This window comes from Magnolia sinica, chromosome 11 (assembly GCF_029962835.1).
Source record: "Magnolia sinica isolate HGM2019 chromosome 11, MsV1, whole genome shotgun sequence".
NCBI classification, from domain to species: Eukaryota; Viridiplantae; Streptophyta; class Magnoliopsida; order Magnoliales; family Magnoliaceae; genus Magnolia; species Magnolia sinica.
The window spans coordinates 19,645,773-19,662,985 of record NC_080583.1 but is presented as its reverse complement, the minus strand read 5'-3'; the positions used below and the strand labels follow the sequence as shown (position 1 = coordinate 19,662,985).

The following is a 17,213-nucleotide window of genomic DNA, read 5'->3' as shown; positions in this document are numbered from 1 at the left end:
ACAATCTCTCTCTCCAATTCATCCTCTGACTGCATTCAAAAAAAAGGCAAAGCCTCTAGGGGCACCAAATCCCTTAAAACGGGGAAGCACCACCTCCAACACTTCGCCAGCCCTTTTAAAGACCCTGGAGAAATTAACAGGGAGCCATCCTTCTAGGCACCCCTTCACCAACAAGGTTGGAAACTCTTCTAATGGAGTCTCTGCCCAGTCCTTCCTCCCAGCTCCGTAACTTCTCTTCCTCCCAACGCAAGTCCAACCGTCCTCCCCTTTGTCAGTAGAAGGGGCCCTTCACCCAAAGATGTTGCAACCACTCCCCAGAATCCCCTTCCCTTTGATTTTTCTTTCCAAGGATCTTTCTCTGTCTTCGTCGTTGCAACACTCGACACTTCCTTTCTCCTTCTCCCGCTACAGACTAGCACTAGACCTTTGCCCGCTCCCACTACTTTCACACCTTGCTGCAGATTTACCTCTGTAGATCACCTCTCATCTCCCAACTAATCTTCCTCTCAACCCTTTGTATTGGTTCTCTACTCGACGAGATTGACAGGATTCTCTCAATGTTCTCAACGCCGACGTATGGGTTCTCAAATGGAAAGTTCGTCAAGATTCTCTCTCCTTCTCGAAGCTTTACAAACTCAAATCTCGCTAGCAGGAGCAACACCTAGGTGGAAGGCTTGAACAATTAATCTCTAACCTCTATAAAGCAAACAACGTACACCAAGGGAATTGATCATGTATGCACAATTAATTCATCTATAACTAGTGCGAAAAGGTAAGGGCCAAAGTCTCACCCTTAGTGATGAACCACTATATTTTTACTTAATATTGATGAAATAAATAGTATTAAGAAATACACAACCAAAAGGAAGAAAATATCTCAACTTAGGGTTATCATCTTCCAATATTACTCTTTCATGTAAAAAAAAGTTGAATGAATACACGAAATAGATAAATTTTGACCCAAATGATGATTTCAAATCGAAGAAACATTCACTTTCCATCACCATCATTCTCATCTTAACCTTTCCATGGCTTTTAAATAGTAGATTGGTGAAAGTTTTATGATCGGCTATCCATCAAACATGATGGGGACATCACACGCACACACACACCCCCCTACGCACGTACGCAAGGAGGAGGAGGGCCCCACCATCGATTTGGATCGATGATGACGTCCAGGGAGGGCCTCCTAGTTAGAGGACTGCGTTTTGGTTCATTGGAGTGGACCCGATAGTCATATGAATCCCACCATGGGTTCTCGTGATCGTGGCCCACTATTCTAATTAATTTAGTACATTGGGTTTTGCTTATTATTGTTATTAGGAATATCGTGGATGATTTAAATTTATTTGATTAGTTGTTATTTTTTATTACTTTGTCTCTAAGTAATAGGTTGCGCACATGGCGCGAGTTTTGGGGTATAGAGTTTTATTATAAATAGGCACCCCTTGTAGTTTTTTTTTTCTCATTGAAGATTAATAAAATTTTTGCATTTTTGTTCTGCTTCTCTGAGTTTCTTAGTTGTGGAAATACAATTGGTTCTGAAAGCCTCCCTTCTTCAAAGGGCTGACTACCGTGGTGCGAAGCCACACTCGTCCCGATTTGCCCCCGCCTTCTACTATCCATATTTCTCTTCTCCTACAACCATCCCCCTGTAAATCCATCAATATTTTGCAGACGTTTCTTTTCTACAGCAGATTTCTGGAATCTGGCCCTGCACGAGGGCTGAAGCATCGGTGGAGCACCACGCACAGACCGTATATTAGATCGGCCCGAAATTTGGGAGTTTTGGAGCCCACCCCTGGCTGACCAGACTTAAGGAGTCGCTTTCCAGGTTCACGGTCCCCACGCACGTGCATCAGGTCTGGCCCACTGTCCACACACATAGACTGTCGTCAGGTCCAATCTTTCCCCTATTTCATTCCCCTTTTACTTACTTTCTCTAACCCTAACCCTAAATTATTCAAATCCCCAATTTTATGCCCTTTCTTCAACCTTAGGGTTCCCCGAATTGAAATTTTTTAATCCCTTGGATTGGGGAAATTATTTTTATGCATGTGTGGATGAATTTACCCTCCTTTGATTCTTGTTTGGTCTATAATTTTGATTGATCCGGCCCTAGCATGTGTAGGCTTGGATCCGCATAAGATTCCCCTTGATTGAGTGTTTGAACTTTTGTGTGGGATGTGAAATTTTGTGTAATTTTTTCTGAATTACTGTGATCTACAGCCTGAAAATCTTGCACATTATACTTGAATTTCATGTCCTACATCAAAACATCAACCTTTCTCTTTTGGCTGCACTCTAGAATCAGACATGACAGAGGTTAGCATTTCAAAGCCATAGAAGTAGAGAAACAACAAGATTTGTAAGATCGACTTCAAATCATTCTTTAAATAAATAACCAATATCCCTACACTTGAAAGGGACTTCTAATTTTTTCTCATGGTGATTATCAAGAGAAGTGTTCCTTTATGTTTGAATATATTACATTGTCATAGTTTACCAGTCTCACCTTGTCAGTCAAGATAGTATGCTCCCGATGCATTAGACTTCCTATGGTTCTCATTTTCAAGCATGCATCATAATTCCTAATCACGTCCACGCTCACTTCAAATTAATGAGAAGCTTCTTCATATTCAGAAAAGACGAGGACATTTAAGATTGGTCAATGAGGTTGATATAAAGTTGATTCAATTTGGAGAAATGGTAAAGTTCATTGGACATTTTTGAAATAATCAAGTGTCCAGGTATTATTATTAATTTATTTTTTTAAGGTAAGTGCCAAACTAAATATTTATGTAACTTTCAACATTTTTAGCTTACTGCAAAGCTAATTCACATATAGCACAATTAAAATTTATGGATGTAAATTCACATCATCTTTATCATCTTCATCATCATAACTCAAGAAACTAATATAATCAAGTGAAATTCTGAACTCACGTTGTAACAACAGCAGGAAGCCCTTCAGGAATTGCTGCCACTGCAAGAGCAACTGCAATCTACAGAATAACGCAAGAAACAACGTCTTAGTGATAAACAGCTAGTAGTTAGTCCCTTATTGTCAGACACAAAACCAAGTATCCAAATGAAACAAGAACAAATAATCAAGGTCGGAAATAATAGTGCTAGTTGTGGATGAAACTAAACACCAACATGAAAATAATTGCCTTAACATAATAACACAAAACAATAAAATACTGAAGTGCTTTTTTACACCCAAAGTTGAGTTGGAAAATTCAAATCATAAAAAATATATCAAGTAATCTTTCAACAGAACAGAAGCATCTCGACCTGAAGGAGGATGGCAGCCAAGCACAAGCATCACAAGCTAGCTAAACCCTAAAACAAAGAAAACTCGATGATGAGCAGTTATAGGTTCCATAATTCCACTCGCCAGCTACCCTCACATTGATCTCTATGACACCCATTGAACATATCTAACCCAGTAACCCAGGATACAATTCTGCCACTCGTCAAGTTTCCCGTGTGAGTAGTTACACTAGAGGAAGTCCTATTATAACATTCCTTGCAAACTGCCCATAACCCAGCAAGGAACAGGAGCCACCACATTTATTTCCATTTTGGGCCCTGGCCTCCCCAAACTTACATGCCTCAAAGAAGGCCCCAGGTGCCCATGGCATTGACCACGCTATACCAAAGAGACTGAAGAACTGATCCCACATACATCTCATGAGTCATGACATCACAGTGGATGAACAAATGGCTAACCTATTCCGCATAAGGGAGACAGGTACAGACATTTGTGATTATCATACTCCTATTCCTCAAATGGTCACATTATCCCGAGCAACACTCGATAAAATGATTTAAATGAGAACTTTCCTGAATCTCTAACAACCAGCTGTCAAAATATAACCATTCGATAAGACTCAAGAACTTCCCATCTTCTCGTCGCTCAGTCCCCTTCCAAATGTCGGGCCCCATATCACTTGGTCACCAAGAACATTGCAGCACTAAGAAACTAGAGCCTCTTTCTCCCTTGCCACTTGGAACTAACTAGTGTAGGCACCAGAGAGAACTATCACCACACTAGACATCCTCCCAAACCACGCCATGGATACATCATCTAAACCAATGACAGTCCCTTCTTAAATTGTTGTTCCCCACTAAACATCACCTTCCATAGACCTAACTGTGTATTGAAACGAAGACTTGGTAAACCAAAACCTTAATGGACCCGATACTTACGTGCAATCACTTTTTTGCCAAGGTTTAAAATGTAGTTTGAAGTATGCCATATCATCGTAGTATTTCCATGTGAACTTACTGTAATGCATTTGGTATACTATGAGAGACATTCCAATATTATTGTCAACCCTGCCTGCCATAGGTTACCCTCAGCCACAAATCTCAACAGCCAAATAGCAAGGCAATGTTCATACTTTAAGGATGTCATTAACTCTGCACCCGCCTGATCTTTTGCCTTACAGATCTCTTCCCACTCTACTAAAAGATATTCTACATCTTTAGGCTCATTTTATTAAAACAGACAAAATCCTTCCCTACCAAGGTAAAGTGTTATCATTCAGCACTCAACTACAGCATTCTATTGTTATTCAGGTGTCTCCAGGCGTGACACACTAAGCATGCAGGTTGAGGCATTTAGATGGTATTTGAATCAGTGATGAGGTGTAATAAGGTTTCCATTCTTGAGGGAAGGTCCTTCAAATGTCAGCGATATCTATGAGGGCTCCTCTGAGCATACAAAACTTGGAGGGAAAATAAAAACCTGTTATAAAACAGAGATCACAAACACATCTAGCGAGTAGCTGAAACTTTGTGGATATGTTGGTTGTTCAAGGATTCAAGACAAATCAAAACAAATAGGGTCATATCCCAAAGGCAGCCTATAAGCCTTTGTATGGAGTTTCTTTTCATTTGTTTTGCCAATTCAATTCTCTTAATGATAATTACATAATAATGTGCATGGCATTATTTGTCAAACAACCATTTACTCCAAAAGCTTAAGCTATCAGAGTGTGGTGTATCAATGTATATCAAGGGACTTTATCACTTCAACACCCCCCCACATGTGCGGGGTGGGAACTCCGCACAGGAACATACTAACAAGTGTGGAGGGACACTCATACCATAAATAGGCCGGGCTAGATTTCCCAGTCCCTGGGCCAGATCTGATTTTTCCTGACTCCTCATGGGAGAATAAAATATTAGCGAGGCATATTTTTTGCTCTCGAGATTCGAACATAGGACCTTCCTCTCAGATACCATGTCAAACAACCATTTACTCCAAAAGCTTAAGCTATCAGAGTGTGGTGTATCAATGTATATCAAGGGACTTTATCACTTCAACATTATTAACCTATATTTGAAAGTTGAAGGTCAAATTTACCTCATCTACTTGTGTTTTTTTTCTTCTTCTTTCTTTCTTCATTAGACAAATTTGCCTCATTATTTTTGTTCCCTTTTTTCTATTCTGAGGTTGTGATGAGGACTAATGTAAATCAAACAAGTCATTAAGGTTTAGTCTAGTTGCATTGAGGGAATTTAGAAGTTCTTGTAACACATGGGTGAGGTGACCATGAGTGTGTCCCAAGTTGAAGTTTTGAGTTGCACATTAGTTTTTGAGTTCATCCAAGGTATTCAAAATCAGTTACGTAACAGTCATAACGTAGCGGTAACGGTCATAACCGTAGTTTTTGAGTTACATCCAAGGTATTCAAAATCGGTTGAAACAGCCTCGTAACGGTCTTGTAAGAGTTTTTTCAAAAAAATTAAAAAGGGTTGTAATGGCCGGTATCATAACGGTAACGGTGGTGGCCGTTACGGCCACCGTTACCATTTTGGAACACCTTGGTTACATCACATTTAGCTCACTTGCTAGACTATGTCGACTTCATATGTTAGTTTTGAATGCTTGCATTTGTTAGACCGTAGTTTCCAAATTGCAAGCATTGGAGTCTTGAATCAATTTGTTTGATGCATCTAGGCATTAGTGTTATGGCCCTTGACAATGATGACCTATGGTCTAATTGAAGCTACGGCCCTTGATGGAGTGGAATGGTGGAAAAGGACTCATGTCGACAACATTGGGTAAGGCTTAGAAGAGGAGGATGATGATGTAGGTATTAGTGTTAGCACTTGATACAAAGTAAATTTGAAATGCATATGAGATAAGTGTGTGTGTGTGTGTGTGTGTGTGTGTGTGAGAGAGAGAGAGAGAGAGAGACAGAGACTGTGTGTGGGTAGTGGAAAATAGAAAAGATGACGAATGCAGTTTTGTTTCTTTGAAGTTGGGTGTATGTATCCCCAATGTTTCTACAAGTTGGTTGAAGAGGTGCATATACTAAGTTACACTATGTGATCTTTTTCTATGGTTGTATGAACATACTCAACATCACCACCTGGAGACGCATAAAGTTAAGCACCTTGGCTTCTATAGTTCTCTTTCTTCTTCCTATTAAATACCTAAGCCTTTGGTTAAATTTAAAAAATAAAAACATAAGATAGACATGGTCAGTACACTACCCCACTCACGGAGATTTTAGACTACCCAACCTTGAATGGTGATTCTATTAGTAAATACAAAATTAAATGAAAATTAGTTGCTTTCTATATTCACCATGTAGTGAAAGGTAAAACAAGGAGTGAAAGGTGTTTGCAACATAATTGGAAAGCAGGGTTCTCTTAAATACTTGGGCCTTTATGGAAGATCAAGTAATTCCCCACTCAGTGGATGAAGAAACTCCATGCCAAGGAGAATTCGCAATAGACAAGACAACGACTCAGCAGTTGTACAACATGGAAGCATAGCTAGCAGCAGCTGACCATATTCTAACCTCTTGTTGACATCATCTCCAAGGTGAAGCCCTTTCCATGACAAGTGATTGATAAGATGTTCATGGTCTTTCAGAAGTTGGATCCAGAGATAACATAATTGACATAGGGTGCTTGTTTAACTTGTACATAGCAAGGTTAAAATATTGCTTTCGAAGTGCGCCTCGTCCCAGTCCAAAACGATACATACCAATGAAACTGGCACCGCTCATTTGAAACCAGAAGAGTGGCTTGAACAAAAAACAAAAGGGCACTATTTACAAGGGTGTTCTTGTAATTTACTTATCTTCTTTTTTTTTTCCTTTCTTTTTTTCTTTTTTTGAGAGAGAGAGAACCGCAATTTTATTAAAGAGAACCAGCCAAAAGATAGGGAAAAAATACAACCCAGAGCTAGGCCAAAAACCAAGCTAAAAGATTAGCAAACGCAGCTGCTTTAACATAAGGAGCCCATTTTGAAACGCCAAATTTCACTTAAGTATATGATCACTTTCAATTGAGGGATCCATATCTTGAAAATATCGGATGTTTCGGCCTTTCCAGATAAACCGGAAAATCCCTATAGCAACAAGCCTCCAAATGGCTTTCCGAGAATTAAGCACTGCAGCTCCATCCCAAGCCCATCGAAGATGGTCAACAGGGAACTGCATCACCCAAACACATGGAAAAGAGAGATGAATTTACACTAAAAAGACATTAAAAGCAAAGGCCGATCTTGTCATTTTAATCTCATTATGCATTGAAAGGAAATGCCTCAACTCTCTCTCTCTCTCTCTCTCTCTCCCCCCCCCCCCAACAAAAAAACAAAAAAAAAGGAAAGAAAAAAACCATAACCCCAACAATCCCTCTCCTCCCTCTCAATCTACCTATCAATCTATCTTCTTTTTTCCAAGGGTGCATCAGAACAGTGACAAGTCCATTGGCAGTGGCACGAGACGCCCTGAGTCAGACAAAACCAAGACTCAATAGGACTCATCCTAAAATTGGAAATAAATCTGACCAATTTACAGTTATTTCTGGCAACAGAGGTTCAACCTGGATCAGTTCCAACCAAAAACAGATACAACTCTGCCAAAACCGAGTACCATACGTGATAGGACGATCTCTTAAACCACGAGACACAGCATGGTAACTTATCAATGAATTCTGTGACCTAACAGCAATACAAAACCATACACCAAAATATCCATCATGACAGCAATGTCAGCAATTTTTGGTTTGGAACACCTATAATTATATCATCTTTCTCAAGGGCATATCAAATCAAACAAAAAATAGGACATGTTTCAAAAATGCAGTCTATATCTATCACATAAAGGAAGAAAGTAATGACTATTCCATTTGATGGCACCAATGTTTCAAAATAGCGCCCATAGCGTAGCGGTGGCGTACGCTAGGTAGAGTAGCGTGGCCGTAGTGCTATGTAGCGTCCCAAATAGCATAAACCCCCTGTAGCGTACGCTACAGGGGTCGTAGCGTACACTATAGCTACGTAGCCCGTAGCGTAAGCTACAATGTATTTTTTTTACCATTTTATTTTTTTTATTATTTTTTTCACGTTTTCTTTATTTCTAATGTTGAGGAATGTGACACTTGTATTGTGCTTGATACTTTTAACCTATGGGATGTTTATTTCTTTTCATAATTGTGACTTGTGGTTTCAATTAGACATTATTAATTAAAGTGGTTTGCTTAGAAAGTTGTTGATGTGATAATTATTTGATTTGGCTTATATATGTGGATTGGCTTTTGATAAATGATAACTAATAACTTTTTTGAACATGCTTATAATTGATAAAATGAATCATCTTTTAGGCATTTTTATATATTTTTCCTTTATTTTCACTATTTATTATATTTGTCCTATTTTTAAATTAAAAAATAGAAGTATCGTATAGCTTACGCTCCACGCTATAGAGGGTTGAGTGCTACGCATCATGCTACCGCTATTTAAAACACTGGATGACACCAATACATATTATTTACTTGGAAAAATGAGCACTGCGATGGACCTAATCCATGATGGAATACCTTGAAGTAATGGATAGCACCTCTCAAGAAGCCACCGTGAGAAGGATCACGAAAATGACCAATGTTTACAACCCAAACTGAGACACAAATACCTGCAATAACCTACAAACAAAAAGGAAATCCAGTTAAAGCATGAATTACCAGCCGCAGGAAGTGGGCTCCACAGTGAGAGCCCATACTTCAGTATGGCACATTATGATGGTCCATGTTCAAAAAACTGGTCATGCAAATGAAAACTCACTGACAATTTAAGAAAACTAGCCGAGTTAATAACCAATTCAGCTGATTTTTTTTCTCAAAATCATAGTTAGAACCTGGTACTTGAGCAGGCATTACCCTTGTTCTTCTTCTTCTTTTTTGTGCGCGCGCGTGTGCATTAGGGAGATAATTTTATCAGCAAAGAAGCCAAATTGGCTGAAAAACTAGGCTGCTACAGAAGAGAGAAATAAAGGAGCTAGGGAGAGGAACAACAAAAGAAGACCCACATCCCAGATGAGGAAATGAAAAAAAAAAAGAGGAACATTAAAAGAAAGCCTACTCCATAATTTCACTTTCATCATAACATCTTAACTCATTTTCCTGAAGAATGAGCAGAAGGCAGGCAGCATGTGCCATGTGAGGCTCTTTCAGATGTGAGATTGCAACATCCTGAATTCTAATATTGATGAACCTGGAGCACAAGGAGTTACAATATTTAAGCAGCATAAGGTTCTTCCAAGGGCATTTGAAGGATTGGTCACAGTAGTGATGGCAGAAGGAGCATTTATGCAGACATGAAGGTTCCTGCCAATGAGATTTTTGGCACTTGAATTAACAACTAACATTCCAACTTCCAAAGATTTTAATGGAAGAACCAGATTACGAGATTAGTAAATGGAGAGCATTGTAGGAAGCAACTAACCATGAAAGCAATAGGACAATGTTTTGGAAGGAAAGAGGACAAAACATAGTCACAAGCAGTGCTTAGTGTTTCTTAACTGCAGGGTGTAACCAGAACCCAAGACAGGAGTCCTAATAGGAGGTCATGCCAAACTCTAGCCTATCCATCGAAAAGAAAGAAAGAAAAGAAACCTGGACTTACAACAAACTCTAGAAGGCACCAGGGATTTTCCTAATCAAAAGAAGTAATAACTAGATAGCACGAGATGATTATACGGAGCCTGCTGAGATTTTATTTTATTTTTTTTCCTTGAAGATTGAGAATATTATTAAAGGGAGCCAAAGCAACCCAAAACAAAAGAAAGAAACAAAGCAAACAAGAGAAAACAAAACAGAAAGAAACACAAATTATACAAGAGGAAAAAAAAAAAGGGAAAGAAAAAGGAAAAGCATCTAGCAGAAGCCAGCTGTACAACTTGAACACCCCAGCAAGGGACATCCCACACCATCTAAACCAGAAAAAAAGGAAACTACTGAATTATTCAGGTGTAGCAAACTGAGAGCCCAATCGGAGGCTTCACGGCAGATGCCTTCAAGCACCTTAGCGATAGGAGAAGAAAGATCTCTAAAACAGTGAGAGTTCCTGATGGGTTCCTTAAAGTCCACAAAAGGATAACCAAGGCTAGGTTGGGGCCCACGAGTCTCTTGTAGGCCCCACAGGTCAGTCGGCAGCTTTTAAAAGCCAAGATAGGTGGTGCAGCTGGGCTTCCATGAGCCCAACAGGCACACGTGCTTTTTCTGATTTTTGTTAAGAAAAGTTATTGCATGGGGTATTTTGTAATAAATTTTTTCAAGTCAACCTGATGGATTTATTTAGGGTTTTCCTTGGGGGAAAGAGAGATATATTGTAACTTGGCTTTGAAGAAAGGAAAGGAACTTTCCTTGGACTTGTGGAGATAACGATTCCTCTTCGTCAGCTTGGTGTGGGCTCCAAGACCATCACTCGGTGCTGATTCCAGGTGAAACTCATCTATTTTCTTTCCTCTAATCCTCTATAATCTTCTTCTCTTCTTATCTTCACATCTCCTAGTTTAGAACTATTGAATCCCACTTCTCTCTTATTTTTCCCTTCCCTTGAACCCTAGCCCTACTACGTTCTAGAATTTCAGATTTCTTTTATCTTTGTTATTTGGTGTTGCCTGTCCGCTATCAATTCTTTTCCCTCCAAATGCCCCAGAGTGTGGCCAGCCCAACAAGGCGCTAGAGGGGTTGAATAGGATCACCAGAGCCAACACTATGCCAAGCGAAGAGAAGGCCAGGGATGTCAGAAGGCATTACCCAAAGAGAACCAATACTGCCAAATCTACTAAGAATGGAGACACATTTAGAAGAATCACGCCACACTTCTGAAGATTATCAACCGTGAGGATCCTTCCTTTCACAAGGATTCAAGAGAAAGCAGCAATCTTCAGCGGCACTGGATGGGAACAAATGAAGTAAGGGAAGGGTTAAGCTGTTACGGGAGTCGGACCACGCAGGAATTTGAACAATGATTTGGAGGAGAAGCTTCCCGAAGGAGAGAGCGACCATTGAAGGGAGTCTTCCTCCTCTGAATTCGGTCTGATTCCCTCTAAGAGCTTCAAGAGGCAAAGGAAATCTTGCAGCTCAAAATCTGACATCAATCTCCTACCCGAACCATCATTAGAGAAGCAGGCAACGACAGAGCAATAAAGATCAAAGGCAATATTACCTAGACTAGGAAAAAAGGAGCTGAAGAGGGGACTTTGAAACCCAGTGACCGATCCAGAAATGAATGTGGTTCCCATTTCCGAGACTAAAGGAAAAACCATTTGAAACCGGGGATCTCAGGGAAGAAATGGATTTCCAAATGGAGGAAGCCCTATATAGGGAAGAAGCCCCAATGAACCAATCACCCATTTCAACACCATATTTAGCCGCAATGGTCTCCATCCACCATCTGCCTCTTTCAGAGGCAAAACTCCAGATCCACTTCCCCAGCAAGGCAAAATTGACATCTGAGAGGACCCGAATTCCTACTCCCCCTTCTGGATAGGGTTTGTAAACATCGTTCCAATTCACAAGTTGAAATTTATGGTTATCTAAACTGCCATTCCAGAGGAAGTCTCTATGGATTTTCTCAATCTTAAGAAGAATAGATTTCGGGCAATGGAATAAAGAAAGAAAGTACGTGGGAGGATCGGAGAGAGCAACTTTTAAGAGAGTTAGATGGCCAACCAGAGAAAGCAGATGGTTTTTCCAAGGGGCTAGTTTCCGCTCCACTCTCTTGATCACCACATCCCAAAGATGGTTAGGCGGCCTACCAATGCAGAGGGGGAGCCCCAGATAAGAAGCTAGAAAGGATCCGGCCTAGCAACCAAAAGCCCTGGCAAGGTCAGAGAGAGTGGCCAAAGGAGTGTTGATATGCAACATCTCACTTTTAGACAGATTAATTTGAGCCCAGAGACTACTTCAAAAAACAGAGAATTTTTCTCAGATTAATAACTGCAAGTTCAGGGGCTTCACAGAATAGCAGTGTGTCATCTGCAAATTGGGTGTGGATGATCAAGGGAGAGGTGTGAGTGACAGAGAACCCACTGATTCCCCTTTCATCAGCATCTTACTAAGACCTTCCGAAGCAATGATGTAGAGCCTTCTGAGAATTGTGAAGTTGTTCCGATAAAAAGGACATGATGTAGAGCAACCAAGAGATCATAGGTCTGTTTAGATGGAAATGTAAACAACCAGTAAAGGTCCTTTATAGTGGATATCCATGTCATTATCTGGGACAAAACATAATCTGCTCTGTTGCACACCCCCTTCAGACTATCAGTCTTTTGTGTCAACCTTTGTTCATAACCATTTATTGGTTCCACCATCTAATTCCATAATCTATTCATTCACTTTTATATTAAAATTATAATTCAGCTAGTGATTCTCGATATCACTGCTCTGGCTCACACCTCATGCAGAAAGATGGCAGAAATTATTTTTTCCAAGTTATTGAACCAATTGTCTAATTCCATAAATTTTTCATTCGATTCTGGATTGAATTGTACGTCGGTGTACAAATGGAGATGTACCTCTCCTTTATAAATCAACGAGGAATGATGTATCATCTTTTTGCTTAACAATGCAGCAAACAAACAACTATGCCAATTTTGTAACAAAGAATGATTAATACATTGTAAACAATAAATTTCACGTATTTATTTAATGATGAAGAATTAAGTGAAGGCAGATGGTAAAGATCACCTTGGCCAAGAATGTACCGAATTCATCAAGCTTCTTCTTTAGTGGTGTCGCTTCCTGTAATTCCGAAATTTACATATATAATAAAATATCATAAGTATCATTCAGAAAAGTGGTCAAGCGACCCCTAAAAAACATAAATATGAAGGAAAAAAAAAATCAAATTAAAAATTAAGAGAATGCAAATTATCAAATCGCAATGAAATCATTTAGGTACCTACAAAAAACAAAACAATAAAATATGAAGCACAAAACCTTGGTAAAAGATAAATTTGCACACAAGTCATACATTACCCATAAAATAGTTGCTTACATCTCCTGTTCTTAACATTGCATCACGTATGCTGCCCATTGCAGTGTTAGAACCAACTCCAACAACAATAGCTCTTGCTCTACCAGCCACCACAATTGTTCCCTGACAGTCGACATAAGTTAGCATTCACCCATTAAATATTATGAGCAACTGAGCATCAACCGCCAGTAATCCCTCCCGATATAAACATAGAAAAACAAAATGACTAGTAGACAATAATTAAACATTTAATGACAATCTTCAATTTGACAATCAAAGAAGATGCCAAAACTTGTCCCATTTTCACCAAAAAAGACCCTGGGAATGCACCAACATTAAGTGAACACGGTTGAATCCAGTGTTTTAAGTATTGACGATATCCGCTGATATATCCCACGATATATCTTGTATCCCACCTGTGCGATACAAAACACACAAATAGTAGGATATATCCCACATGTTTGATCTGGTGAGCATTTTCGATTTTGTAACCTTTTTTTCCCCTGTAAATCATGTTAAATCAGTGTCAAATTGTTACAAATCCATGAATTTTCATGTTTTGCAGAGCTTCGATTTCGAATGTTTGGAGATGGGCTAAGTTGCAGAAATTTGAAAAAATTCAAAATTTCCCAATTTCTTGCAAATCGGTTGCAATCTTTGTGTCAAAACATAAAATCAAACATATATGTAACCTGATCTAGTGATTCTTCTTTTGCTTTTGAATGCATTGTGTTTCCACACGTCTTCTTACATTTATAAATTATATGAATAAACTTCGAATATACTTGCATCTATGCAGTTAGACAGTGCATAGATTAGGACCCCATACAAAGAAAACTTATTATATGCACTTGTTTTTTGTAATGTATTGATTTATAAGTGTGTATTGATGTCTTTTTTAACAATCATTGAAGTTCCATTGAAAAATTCGACCAATTTCCCAATGTTTCCCCATGTTTCCAACAACAGCAATACATTACGCGATACAACCAAGATATCCCATGCGATAACTGATACATATCCGTATCCTACGGGTGTGATACGTAATGCGATACCGATATTTTGAACACTGGTTGAATCAAAGAAATCAGTTGAATCAAAGATCAACCCATGATCGAACTAGACTGAACTGATTTGATCCAACCCAACAATTTAGGGTGAATCAAATATGAATTTGTTCAATCAAACCAATTCACAATTCTAGATAAGTTTAATCGAACTAATCAACTATGATAACACTCACATATACCTGCCACCCATATAATATCTTTAGCCAAATCTAGCCTATCAAAAGTAATCTGTTTCACCGCCATGGATATCAAATGATTGAAAATTTACTACCATCATGTAAAATATGACCCATCAAAAGTAATCTGTTTCTCATTGTCAACCCACTTCATACTTTGTCCGATGAAACATAATCGATGCCAAAAGCAAAGGTCATCTAGAAGTCCTAACTTCTGCATACATCGAATCAGATATCTGGAAGTATCATTCCTAGGTTAACATAACCTTCTCAATCCACATGTAACAAAACAAAAACCCAACAGAAATTGGTATAATCACTAGGATTTTTCCATGTTTCAATACTTTCTCAAAACAGCTAAATATATTACTCCATCTGGTTGAGAGTCTTGAGACACACTAGCTGGTCCCAAGCCCATGTGAAGGAAAGTTGATGACAGATGGGCAGTTGTTCGCAACCCTTGCAGAACAAATTTTTTATTCATTCGTAAAATGTTTATTTATAAAAAATAAAAATAAAAAATAAAAGGTCGGGAGAAGGCTGTGATGATGATGAAGATCAGTTAAATGTTTTATTTATAAAAATTTGATGTCAAGTGTTCTGTCTGTAACTTATTCTTAATATTTGGCATAGTTGAGAGTATTGAGACCATGTCTCTGTGTCAATTAACCATCCTGTGCAAGGTAATTAAGGTTTCTACAAAAGAAATTTTATCTTTAAAATAAAAAATAAAAAAAAATCTATAAAGACCACAGAAAGTAGAGAAAGGAAAGATGCTCCATAATAAGTGCAGAAAATGCTTAAAACTTACTGAGAAGAGGATGTTTGTCTTGTCCTGATGCACAGCATTTGTTGCTAAAGTTGATTCAAGCTCTTTTGCCACTGAACAGCTCTCCCCTACCACCAAATAACAAATTCTTATCTAGTTGAGAAAGATAAATGCAACTTCTTATTAAAGAAAGAGAAAACAGCACCAACATGATGAACTTGACATGGTTAGAAAAGTGTGTGTATGTGTGTGTGTGTGTGTGTGTGTGTGTATGCCAAATGCTCAGCTGTGCACCAGTTCGCACGAGTTTTCGTGCGAAATTTTTGAGAACTCATCATGCGTGATGTGAGTCCAAAATCTCAACCATCCACGTGATGGAGCACCCCAGGAAACCCCCTGGGCCCAACTTTTACTTTGATCCAAAACTTCGGTGGGCCATAGAAAAGGAAAACAGTTTCTTCCCTTAATTTGCATCTCTATTTTCTATGGCTCACCAGAGTTTTAGATCAGGGTGAAAATTGATCCCTGGGGGTTTCATGGGATGCCGCATCACATGGACCGTTCGGATTAGACGCCCATGACACGTGTGCAAAGGTGCACGCATGCGCAGGTGACCATGATTTCATATATATATATATATATATATATATATAGACACACACACACACATATGTATAAAGCACTTTTAATGGAAGAAAAATATCAATAATAGGGCTATGCAGAAGAAGCATGTTCACAATGACCCAGTTATACACTTCTGAGCATGTCATAGGGCCATACAAATGTAAGTATCCAACAATTAACAAATGGATTCATGCTTTGTCATGCAAGCACAAGCCTAGGCACCCTCAAATGCAAATGCAAATGATTGGTCAAACAAAGATGAGTTAATGGAAGACAAAGGACACACATGCAGTGGCTGCAAGTACAAACAAACAAATAAATGAGCATGTACTTCAGTACCTAACTTACGTTCCTCAAGTTCAAAGCAACCAATAAATAAGTAACATCAAAAGTTCATATTAAAAGAAATTTCATGTTAGCAGGATAAAAATACTTATTTTTAAAGGTAACAAAGAACTGTAACATCAAAAGTTCATATTAAAAGAAATTTCATGTTAGCAGGATAAAAATACTTATTTTTAAAGGTAACAAAGAACTGTAACATCAAAAGTTCGTATTAAAAGAAATTTCATGTTAGCAGGATAATACATTGATAGGGGAGCCAACGGGAATCAACACGCCACAAGCGAGGGGAATAGGCCTCCCCCAAATAAAAGTGGATGCTCGCATGCTGCAAACCCAAGCCCCCAAAAACAACACACGGCTCCTAGCCTACTACCAGAAAGAACTCCAATGGGTAAGAAGGCCAGGATTGGATAGATCTCCAAATTGGGGTTACAATAGGGCCTGCTCGCCACTAAAAACTGAATATTTTGAATAATTGACTCCAGTGAGGTGTACCTCTTCAAAGATTATAGAATTACTCTCTTTCCATATGCCCCACATCATGGCAAGTGGGACCAACTTCCATAGTATTCTCACGAGAATGGAAGGGATCATCACACAGCCCACAATGAGATCCAGTAGGGAGCAGTTGAGAGACATGAGACCCCAAAAAGGCTGAAGTAGCTCAACTCCACTAGCAACTTTGCACTGGAGGAATAGATGATTCCCTAATTCCTCTATGCACATGATTCACATTTTGGGAATCAAGATCATCCACTTCTTGAGGTAATCGATAGTAATAATTTAGTTGACCACGGCTGTCCAAGCAGCCACTTGAACTCTAGGAGAAGGAATCCTCCAAACCTTCCCAACAGGTAAGACAAAACCGTAAGACAAGGACAAAGCTGAAAGGAGGGATTTTGCTGAGCAAGTGCCATTAGAAAATGGACTGCAAGCTT

General features: G+C 39.0%; 1 protein-coding gene across 5 annotated transcripts in view; it reads right to left on the bottom strand.

Moving 5' to 3' along the window:
- Positions 1-17,213, bottom strand: part of LOC131218904 (calcium-transporting ATPase 3, endoplasmic reticulum-type) — a 185,127-nt gene that overhangs the window by 82,985 nt on the left and 84,929 nt on the right. For all 5 annotated transcript variants that reach the window (XR_009157918.1, XR_009157917.1, XM_058213783.1 and 2 more), the window contains exons 10-14: positions 15,349-15,434; positions 13,313-13,414; positions 13,003-13,056; positions 8,851-8,952; positions 2,947-3,005 (exon numbers count right to left, since the gene is read on the bottom strand). Coding sequence is in view for 3 of the 5 variants with exons in the window: in XM_058213783.1 (XP_058069766.1) it covers positions 2,947-3,005; positions 8,851-8,952; positions 13,003-13,056; positions 13,313-13,414; positions 15,349-15,434 (403 nt within the window). In the remaining 2 variants the exon portion in view is untranslated. The remainder of the gene's footprint in view (positions 1-2,946; positions 3,006-8,850; positions 8,953-13,002; positions 13,057-13,312; positions 13,415-15,348; positions 15,435-17,213) is intronic.